The 11,556-nt window shown below is 44.6% G+C and overlaps 1 protein-coding gene across 1 annotated transcript in view; it reads left to right on the top strand.

Moving 5' to 3' along the window:
- The first annotated feature begins 10,319 nt into the window (after nt 1–10,319).
- Parm1 (prostate androgen-regulated mucin-like protein 1) overlaps nt 10,320–11,556 on the top strand; it is a 108,807-nt gene continuing 107,570 nt past the window's right edge. The window contains 1 exon segment of the mRNA NM_173114.2: nt 10,320–10,589. Within this exon segment, the coding sequence (NP_775137.2) occupies nt 10,547–10,589 (43 nt within the window). The 5' untranslated portion in view covers nt 10,320–10,546.

The following is an 11,556-nucleotide window of genomic DNA, read 5'->3' as shown; positions in this document are numbered from 1 at the left end:
AATTAGACAAGATGGATGAAGCAAAGAAGTGCAGGCTGACAGGAACCGGATGTAGATCTCTCCTGAGAGACACAGCCAGAATAAGGCAAATACATAGGCGAATGCCAGAAGCAAACCACTAAACTGAGAACGGGACCCCCGTTGAAGGAATCAGAGAAAGAACTGGAAGAGCTTGAAGGGGCTCGAGACCCCATATGTACAACAATGCCAAGCAACCAGAGCTTCCAGGGACTAAGCCACTACCTAAAGACTGTACATGGACTGACCCTGGACTCTGACCTCATAGGTAGCAATGAATATCCTAGTAAGAGCACCAGTGGAAGGGGAAGCCCTGGGTCCTGCTAAGACTGAACCCCCAGTGAACTAGACTGTGGGGGGGGAGGGCGGCAATGGGGGGAGGGTGGGGAAGGGAACACCCATAAGGAAGGGGAGGGGGAGGGGGATGTTTGCCCGGAAACCGGGAAAGGGAATAACACTCGAAATGTATATAAGAAATACTCAAGTTAATAAAAAAAAAAAAAAAAGAACCAAACCCTGAGAGGTGCCCTCTGAGAGGTGCCCTCTGAGAGGTGCCCTCTGAGAGGTGCCCTCTGAGAGGTGCCCCCTGAGAGGTGCCCCCTGAGAGGTGCCCTCTGAGAGGTGCCCTCTGAGAGGTGCCCTCTGACTTTCATATGAACCCTGTGCCACACGCAACAGATTATTCCTGATTTGTAAAATCAAAACAATTTTTACACTAAGCCCAGAATGGTACTCAATACCTTTTTTCCCGCCTAATTTCCAGTGCCTTAGGACAAATGAAAGCGATAACGTGAAGCTAGCCTCGTATTCACAGGGTTCCTACGCATGGAGTGCGACCGATTTAAAGGGGAAAAACAGCAAGTTTTATGTGTTAATGCTCTTGGTTCAGAAGCACAGATCACTGATTTTATTAAATTTTGGATATACACCCTTTTGATACTCTATGTTAAAAATCGGAAAATATGGGCTTTAAAGCATGCTTCTGAAACATCAAAATAAAATAGGACATAATTCTGGCTGATGACTTTCAAGCTATAATAATCACTTTTTCCATGAAATATATTGGTTTTGCTTGAAAGAAAAAAATTATAGATAAGCTATGATTATTTAGACCTGGAGATCTGTTAGACGCTTTCTCTTGAACTTAGCGTCACATCAGGGAAAACAGTTAGCGGTATTCGGTGGCACTGCTAAGACTCAGTATTTCAAGAGGAGATTAGAACTTTAAATGACAATTATCTTTTACTAATACCGTCCTAGTTTCCTTATACTTAAAAGAAAATTCTGATGCTGTGGGTTAAGATTTTACAAGCAACTTATACATTTAAAGTGTATTATTTTTTGATGTTATATAATAAAATGCTCTAAATTTTTTTGACTCATCTGTAAAACTCAGTGAGCCAATGTTTTTCATATGGCCAGATTTTAATAGTATAAAAAATAAAACCTGTGAGAATGAAAAACATAGACCAAGTGTGGAACAGTTTGATGGGTTTTAATGGCACATTATATGAAAATTACATTATCATGCTTTTGGTTCCATAGTGTGGCTAACTTTTAAGACATTCCTAGTTGAACATGGATAAAAGAAGAACATCTGTGGATACCTGAAGGGATCTTTTCTTCCTGGCTTATTTATTATTTATTTATTTATTTTTATTATTCTTTAATCTTTTTTTTTTTGGGATCTTTTTTTCGGAGCTGGGGACCGAACCCAGGGCCTTGTGCTTCCTAGGCAAGCTCTCTACCACTGAGCTAAATCCCCAACCCCTCTTTAATCTTTTCTTACAGTTCAGTTGTTATCCACCCCCAGTCCACCCTCCGACCCCTTCCTCCTCCCCGCCACCCATCTCCAAGAGGATGTCCCCACCAACCCCACCCCAACAGACCTCCCCACTCCCTGGAGCCTCAGGTCCCTCAAGGGTTAGACGCATCTTCTCTCACCGAGGCCAGACTAAGCAGTCCTCTGCTGTATACTCGTTTGGGGGCCTCATGTCAGCTGGTATATGCTGCCTCGTTGGTGGCTCAGTGTCTGAGAGATCTCAGGGGTCCAGGTTAGACTGCTGGTCTTCCTATGGGGTTGGCCTCTCCTCGGGTTCTTCGAGCCTCTCCCTAATTTAACCACAGGGGTCCCTGGCTTCTGTTCATTGCTAAGCATCTACCCCTGACTCTTTCAGCTGCTTGTTGGGCCTCTGGGAGGGCAGCCATGACAAGACACTGTTCTTACAAAAGCCTTTCCGGGTTCTTAAGTTGCTCACAGGGCACAGGCGTCTTGAGACCTCTTTTGAGAAATGCTGCTGTAAACCATGCAAATGTAGCCTAGCAGGGAGGGCTAGCCTGGTTAACCTATGCAGCGAGTAGCTTTGAGAAGTAATGAGTCGAATTTGTCTGAGCACTGCAATGACGTTTGTTATGATTTTACTACTGGAGAGAAATCTTAACCCAGCAACATGGCTGCTCTGGGAAAGGATCACATCCCAAGACCACGGTCTGTGTGATCTGGCTGGAATGCAGACTCACCACCTACCTTAACCCCTCTGGCTGGAATACAGACAGGCCCCTAGTACACGGCTTTAATCCCTAACAATGTAGGTAGGCAAGGTTAGTTGGTAGAAGGGAGCTGCCGCGTTTAAAAGTGATGTCCAACTGAGGGCCAGACGAAGTAACAATCCAGAGAAAGATTTGTCAGAATGAATCAGACATGCCCACCTCTTCACAAGGACAGGCAGGAGAAGTGACTTAAGAGAGCGGTGTAGAGAGGAGGGGGGGACGATATTAAACAAAGTGGCTCAGAAAGTTTAAGTTGTGCTTGTGGCAAGTGTTCTGTTTTTATTGGCCAGCACGCATGAGTCTAGAGGTGTTAACTCAATCACATTTTAACTAGTTCGAATACGCGACTCCATTGTGTGTGCAGCGGCCAAGAAGGCAGTTTCTTCCTTCTTGAGATATTTAAAGAGTTTAAATCCTTAATTAAAAATTACTGACACGTGGTTTATTGTCCTCAGAGAGCTCATGCAGCTTCAAATGCTGCTCCTCAAATCAGGAAAACAATCATGCTTCCTCCTACTCTCTGAGAAGACTGCCCAGGTCAAGCATTCCTTTTCAGCTCGCTTCCGCGCGTTCACACTTCTACACAGTTTGTGTGATCGCCTTTAATTTGTTTCTGTCGCCGATATTAAACGTCAACGAATCAGAGTTCAAAAGAGAAAGGCAAAGCTACAGTGACAAGTGATACAGACCGAAAAGAAACGTGTCTGTGCTTCAGCTCCCAGAGAGTGTCTGTGCTTCAGCTCTCGGTGAGTGAATACAGCCATGTCCTGAGGTGGCTGCATTCCCGCCTTGGAAGAGGGGTGATGGTGGGAAGGGACAAAGCTTTCCACACCGCTCAGTTGCAGCAGCAGCAGCAAACACTCCTCCCAAAGCCCGGCACACTACTGTGTGTGTCGATAAGAGCTGCAGCGGGCAGAAATATGTTCTCTCCATCCAGCGGCACCCCAAATGTTGTCAAATACACTCCAAAGTATCTTCTCTAGACATTTATTGCTCCTTACATTGTGTCAAGCCTTTCGTGGATATTATCTGTTCTGCCCTTGGGATGAGGTTGAGAAGAAACTCCCACAAGGCTTCCCCACACTGTATTCTGGACGCGCATAACTGTTGGTTTCTCTGTAAGAGAGGAATTGGACTCAGAATGATTCATATGTTGAGTCTCATCCATACCTGACTTAAATGACAGCTTTGATGGAGAGCTGGTGCTACAATGGGTTAAGAATCCTGGATCTGTTGAGAGTGGGCTAAAATGGATTGTGCATGTGAGAGAAAAATAAAATTTTTGGAGCCAGAAGATGGGATTTATGAACTCAGTGCTACACACAAATTTCAGATTCATATGATGAAGCTCTGGCTTCCAAGGTGCCTTCGTATACTTGAAGGTAGCATTTTGAAGGAGGTGATTAAAAATAAATTATATCTCAATGGTGGTGCCCCAATCTTATAGAACTGGTGCCCTGGTAATGGAATAAAATGTATGAATGTGCACCACAGATTAAAAATAAAAAAGCAATCATTTGAGAATGTATCCAGAAGGCAGGCATTGCCAAACCAGGGGGGAGAAAACCAATCATGAATCAACCCTGGAGCACCCAAACACCAGAACTTTGAAAACTAAGTATGCGGTCTATACGCACAGCTACTTGAAAGGCTAAAGCAGAAGGATAACAAATTTAAGTGGACTACAGAGAAGTTTAAGACCAGCCAGAGCAACTTAGCAAGACCCTGCCTTAAAATAGAAAAAAATAGAAAGTAAAAAGAGGGTGTGGATGTAGCTTAGTGGTAGAGCAATTGTCTAGGATACCTGAGGCCCCAGGTTCAATCTTCAGTGTTCCAGCACTGGTATAACAGGCTTCAAGACCTTAGCATAGCTGACGCCATGTTGGAGGCACCATTTTAACCATAGAGCCCAGCGCATTGACCCCATTACCTGCCAGAATGAAAACAGAGACTTAATCTGTCAAACACCTAGTCCATAGTTCCAGGATTTGGGGAAGTCCCTAACTGCCAAGCTTGCTCTTTGGCTTCTGTAGTTTCACTTTCCCCTAACTGTTCTTGCTGAACAACGTGTGTCAACCAGGATGTGGGTTTGTGCGTGTAAGGAAAAGAATGGTCAGGGTCCAGGTCGAATGATTTAGGCAAGTTCTCCATGCAGCCAGAAATATAGACTTGCGATTTGGCTTTCAGAGTGCCTGTGTGTTCTGTGGTAGGGTTACCTTACAACACTGGGGGGAAATATGAAAGAAAGAATTAACGAAATAAAGGAAAAAAGAAAGAAGGGAGAAAAAAGAGGAAGAAAGAAAGAAAGAAAGAAAGAAAGAAAGGAAGAAAGGAAGGAAGGAAGAAAGAGAAAGGAAAAGAAGGGAAGGAGGGAAGGAAAGAGCAAGAGAGAATAAAACGTTCTGCTTCTTAAGACTGTCAATGTACAGTGTATTATTATAGCAACCTTAGAACATTAATATAAAATCCTACAGGTGCCAAGGGAATGAGGTCCTTGTTTACTCAGGTAGAAAGCAAGGACCTCACCTCTAGTCACTTTTAAACCACCTCACGCAGTTCTAGAGCCCAGATTATTCTCTTTCCTCAACCATAAGAATATAGGTCCAGAAATAATATTTCTACAAGGTCTGCCATATTTCCCCTAACATTGTCCATGAAGTACAATACATTTAGGATGTCAGAAACTAAGTCAGTCAAGGGCAATGTTTTTGTAAAACGTTGTAAGTCCATAACACTAAAAATTTATTTTAACAATGATCAAAAAAGGAATGAAGTCAGTAAAGGGCATATTTTTCTCAGATTTTATCCCTCAGGAACATTATAAAAGGGTCAAGAGAAGTCTCTGAAGAGACCAGCTCTCCATAAAAAGGCGTAAACAGTTCTATGTACGTTTCATCCCTCACCCCACCGAGGAGGACATGTTCCCTGCTACTGTATATCTTAGCATCCTTTAGTTTCTTTCAACTCCAAGTATCCTAATTACTTGTTTTCAAATTCAGGATAGTAGTATCATAGGAGAGGAAAAGCAATTTTGACTTTCTCATATAAAAGGTCTTAGCTTAGAGTCCCTCATAGGAAAGGCAGATTAACAACAGAAAAAAACTTTCAACCTGCACATGGGAGATGCTCACGGAGTGACTGACTCTCAAACAGGCTTGAGTTCAGTCTCAACAGCCATCATTAACTGAGTCAACGCTGACAATAATAAACATGATAATAACAGGAAGAGCTAATAATGTTAATGGTTGTTGGAGAGGTAACCAGCAAAAGCTTGGAAAGCTGTGTGAGGTTTGTTACACAGACTTAACCCATGATCAATGTGTCTGGTAATTTAGTCATCCTTACCTCTCCTAGTACCAAGACAGAAACACCCTTACAGATGGATGCTTCCTTTATAAATTCCCTTCTATAGGAGAGTAACTTCTATTTTATTCTCAGAACTTCTCCTGCTTCAACCTAATTCTCCAGGCAATTATTATGCCAAAGAGGTATATTTTGTGGGGGAGGCATATCCTGGTCTCCTATAATACCTACTTCATAAAGTACAAACAATTGTGTGTGCGTGTGTGTGTGTGTGTGTGTGTGTGTGTGTGCACATGAGCACACACATAACATAGAAATTTTTCTAACACACAGCAGTTGTCAATAAATGCTAGATAGTATCTGTAACGCTTAACATAAAAACCTTTATTATTGCATGTCTTTTAATTCATCATCATACAAGCAGAAGCCTGCTATTGTCAGAGGTAATAACTGTGACACATATCACAACGCCTCCCCATTAGACTTTCTCATCTCTGTCTTGTTACATGAGTAGATTAACTTTCCTTACTTTTTTGAAGTTGGACTTGGCCATTGACTTGCTGGAAGAAACTGCATATAGACATGTAACCAGATATGGGGTGTAAAAATATTTGGAGACGTAATTAATTCAAAGCCAAAAAATGGACCTAAGGTGTTTCTGATAGACCTGGGCTGTGTTGTATCTAGAGACATCATCGAAACCTTGGTTATGAGCACATAGCATGTGCATTTAGCATTGGGTATACCATCACACCACCTAATGCCAGCCTACACTGCCTGAAACACCTCAGCCCATACCCAAGATTACTGTACATCAGGAATTTTAGTTTTCTTACGATAAGCACAGTGGCCTCCTCTTACAGAAACATAATGGTTTAATTACAGAAAACAAAGATTTCCAATACTGCCCTACTGTTAGTTTCTCAAGTCACAAGGAGAAAATTGTATCTCTTTGGCTGTATTGTATTCAAATGTTTGATTTTTATTTGCACTTTAAGCCGCTGGATAATTAAAAATATCATTAAATGAATTTTGGCTTGGAATTTGGACAGAATCTCCAACAATGTTTCAAATGCCCTGACACACACGGCTGCCATTTTGTGTTATGCGTTTATACAAAGGATGTTTTCACCTTTGAAAGAAGGGTTTCAGAGGGAAAAGGAGTAGCGAATCAGGGAAATGGAGGTGAAAAGAACTAAAATCCATTGTGTGCATGCATGAAACTGTCAGAGAACAGAGAACAAGCAGTAAGTGAATTAAAAGATACTGGTCCTCTCAGAAATACTAGGGATGCTCTGTAACCAGCAGGAGCCAATGTTCAGTGATGGTTAAATTCTTTACAGAAAACTAAACAAACACATCTGAAGTGGGAATTTCTGGCTTCGTTGGAGACTCAGTTGTGTCATGTCTGGAAGCTGTCTTATGAGAAGATGTCTTGCTGAAGCAGACACACGAGAAGGTGTTTTGCTGAGAAAAGACACTTGATGTTTTTTTCTGGAAGCTGCCTGGTGAACGAGCATGTGATGTTTTGCAGATGCTTGTGAGAGCACGTGATGTTTGGAAAGAGTATAAGTATAACCCAACAGACAGTAAACGATGCTCTTGCAACCCGTGGCTGGTCTTTGCTGACAATACTCTTATATTGGTTCACCTTGCTTTCTTGGATGACCTTCACTTGTCGTGACTTTGTAGAGAGAACTACACCAACGAATTTCTGGTGGTATGCCTCTGCCTCTTGTTGCTGCTGTGGACTCCTGCCGGTTGGCGAAGTCTCACAGTTTCTTCTGAATGAGAACTGCTACTGCTGATTCAGTTTGGTGTTTTACTAGTAGACCGGACTACTGACAATACAGATTGGGATCGCCTCAAAGAACTACTTGTAAACAGATCTACAACCTCTGTTTCCTATTAACCTTCCTTTTTCCCCACCTCTGGTGGGTGGTGGGCTGGAAGGGAGGCTGAAGTGTTAAAGAACCATAATTAAATTAGGTTTTGGAAAATCCAAGCCTACACAGGTCTATACCATTTCTGTGCCACCTTGCTTTTGTATCTAGCCAACAGCAAAACTATATTTAAGCAGAGAATTGTTTTTAATAAATGTATTCGTGGATTATGATTAGTAAATGTTTGATTTACTTTATGTATCATATATGTGGGGCCGCATACAATTTTCTCGGGCCAAAAAAATATAAATAAATAAAGAGTTCTGAGCCCTGCTATAGACAAACTAATACAGTGTCGCTGTGTCACTTCTTAGAAGGTTTAAATGGTGTACCTAATCTTTACCCTTCCCTTCCCCCCCATGTTATTAATTATGTGAGCTGATCTCCATATACTGGTATAACACAGGGTCCCTGACAAGCCTGGCACTAAGTAGTAACCTGGGGCTGCAGAAAACTTGGATAATAAATTATCTGCTACTGCCTTGGTCTTATGACCTACTGGCTTCAGGAGTACAACTTAGCCTACCCTGGATGTTACAGACAATCTGTTTCCACAGGCACCCTTAAGGTCTAGTGAGCAGTAAACGTGTTTTGATTTGATCAATTTAGGTTCTAATCAGCAACTGAAAGGAACGATTTCAATAAAAGAAATGCCTTCAGCTCAATTCCAAATACAGTGAAAATCCTTGGCAATCTTAGCTGGTTAGCATGTGGGGATCTCCAACGCACCTTCCTAGCAAGGTTAGAGGGCACACGTTTTGCACACTAGATAGAAGTTTTGTTGAATTTCAAATGGGTAAATTTTTCTGTAATGTAATCTTCAAAAACCTTTAGATCTGCCTAGAGTCACTAACTTAAATCAGTCTGTATAAAGAGAAAGGCACCAGTCAGTGCCTTTAAAGAGTCCCACTGCCTGGCTCGATCCATGTGTGGTTGCAGACTCCGTGACAAGCAAAGCCCAAATGTCAAAATGCTTCATAATCACACAGGTTAGCTAGATGGCGGAGGGACTTGAGGTCAGAAGGCTTCGGGGAACGTGTTTAAGACTTTGCATCTGTCAGGGTTTCTGGCCAGGGAAGAAGGAAAGGAGGCGCAGCTCTTGCTTGCAGTATCGTTTACTTCATATCCCGACAGGAATCAGTACATGCGCAGAGACCAAGGACAATTATGAACCCAGTGTTGTCTATTGCCGAAGTGCTGCCAACATCTGGGAGTGGTGCCGGTGAGGCGAGGTATAGAACTGACCTGGCTGCGGCTAAAGTGATGAACCCTGGCTGAGAAAGAGCGGGTCCCCTTACCTGAGGAAGACGACACAACATACTACAGGAAAACAGTTCTGCAGAGCTGTTGACCACATCAAGGGTTTCAATGCCTTAGGAAGGGTCCTTTTCCTCTTACAACTGTCAGCTCTAGTTAGTGACCAGGGGCCACCAGCCTCAGACTGCACCAAGCTGAAGGGTGTGGCATGCAGCTGGTATGAGGACTACGCATGTCTAAGGTTCAGGGAGTGAGAAGATAACGAAATGAAAGGTCCGTTTGACCCCACTTTGGAGAAGCCCTGATCTTTGGAGAGGTATTCAACATGGAGAATGAGTCCGGGAAAGCATCTGATTACCCTTTCCTAACTACAAGGCCTGGGCAAGCACTTACACGTTTCCTACTCAGAAAATGAGGATGCAGGGTACTTGCTTGGAATGCTTGATACTTGTTATGGGAAGTAAATGACTTGGGTAGTATGTGAATGTACATTGTCCAACACATAGCCTCTTGCCATTTCTCAGAAATAAGTGTTATTTGCTATTAGTTTATTAGTATTATTATATAACAACATATTATTATTACATTGTTATTATAGGCTTGGTGTATAAGCCATTCTTACGTTATATGCTATATGAACATAGCATATTCCTTAATTGCTGATGCCTTTGATTTCTTACCTGTGAAATAATAAGGTTATATAATATAATAATAATCATACGGTTTCCAGGTTAGTAGAAGGAACTTTAGTATAGTAACTAGTCAGACAGCCGGTTCAGGTATCTGGCGATCATATCACCTGATAGTGGTATTTCTTCTGGATGTGCAGTTGACTAGACACCAGGAAGTGTGGTGAGCGGTTAATGTACACAGACGACTGTTTGAATAAAGGAAGGGAATAAAGGAAGGGTCTTCATCCCATACTTGGAAAGAAATGTGTTGATTCTCCGAGGAGACCTCTAGGTTCACTTATTTTCATAAGTGAAACTGAGTTGGATTCCTGAGGGTAGGGACCCATTCACACATTGCTTCCAGAACAGTGCCAAACTCCCTAAGCTGTGGCTGAATCCACTGAAAGCTCGCCTAGCGCCCACTGTCCAGCAGAGGCCGCTCTGGCCCGGGACTCCTGGGACCTGGGCGCCGGGAGAGAGAAGGCCAGGGGGTGGCTCAGTCCTGGCAGGAGGGCCGGGTGGGAGGGGTTTGGCGACCGCGCAGGCGGGTCCAGGGCTCCGGCAGCTGGGATGGAGCAGAAGTGCGCCTGGCGCCGCAGGGCACACAGCTGACTCTCCGCGCCACCTCCACTTCGCCTTGCGCCGCCAGACACCGAAGCTTCCTGGACTGATCGTGCGGGGCTTCAGTACGTCCCTGCTCCTCCCGTAGCCCACCGGGTGGAAGAGGAGCTGCCGGTGCCCCGGAGCACTTGGTCAGTCTCAGGAAACTCTTCCCTAGTCGCATCCAGCTCGGTACCGAGTAACATGGTCTGCAAGGCGCTCATCACCCTCTGCATCTTCGCCGCAGGTACTTGGCGCGGTCCTCGGAAGAGCGGGGTGGGGGAGGCAGCCCCAGGCTCCAGGCTCCGGCTGGTGGGAAGACGGGCGACACCAGGAAATAAGTCACCACCGGAGCCTGGTGGGTCTACAGGGGTGTGCGCGCTTAGATTTGAGATGAGCGGTTTGGGCGGTCCTGGAGGGAAGGGACAACTGGGTCTTTGCTGTAGCAGCCTGGGGCCCCCACAAATTCATTCTGTGTGAAACAGGTGGCCGGCTAGCTGGCGCGTTAGCTCACTGAACCCCGCGTGGAGACACCAGCTCTTTGCGGTTTCTCTTGTTTGATGGGGTTTCGGGGCGCACCTGCCACAGCCCCAGACATCACTTCTTGCCAGAGGTTTGTCCTGACGTGGGATACAGAGACTCGGCAGGGGCCCGATAAAGCTGCTGCTAGGAGGACTTCAACATCGAGTGCGCTCAACCCGGCTGGTTAGCGCTCCAGGACTTAGAGGTCTCTGGAACTCGGGTGTCTCTTTTACTTAGGTTCGGGGATGATGCGGCACAAACAGTCTCGGGGGCAGCGGTCCAGGTTAGGGTCAGGCTTTCGATCATTGGTTGGCGACCGCAGGTCTACTGTGCCCAAGAGCCTTCCAAAACTGTGGCCCTCTGTATGAAACTACTAACTTGGGTAAAAGTAGGATACACACCCCCTTCTGCCCCATCCGGGTCTATCTATCCATCACACTCCGACTTTTGATGGTCTGGGGACGACTAGCAGTCGCGACCTTGGGCAGTCAACCCAAGCCGCGGACTGCAAAGATGAAAGAAACCAGTCACCACCATCTGGAATTGGGTACCTAGGTCTTTGTCTAGGAAAAGTGTAGCCCAAGGACTATGGATACTGGACAAGACACGGGTTCCGGAGGGTGGACTGGGGAGAGTAACCCAAGAGAGCAGTCGGGTCTGTTTTTCTGAGAATGGCTCGAAACCTCCTAGTA

The sequence above is a fragment of the Rattus norvegicus genome, chromosome 14 (assembly GCF_021556685.1).
Source record: "Rattus norvegicus strain SHRSP/BbbUtx chromosome 14, alternate assembly SHRSP_T2T, whole genome shotgun sequence".
Classification (NCBI taxonomy): Eukaryota; Metazoa; Chordata; class Mammalia; order Rodentia; family Muridae; genus Rattus; species Rattus norvegicus.
The sequence above is the reverse complement of the archived record's forward strand: the minus strand, read 5'-3'. Positions and strand labels throughout refer to the sequence as shown.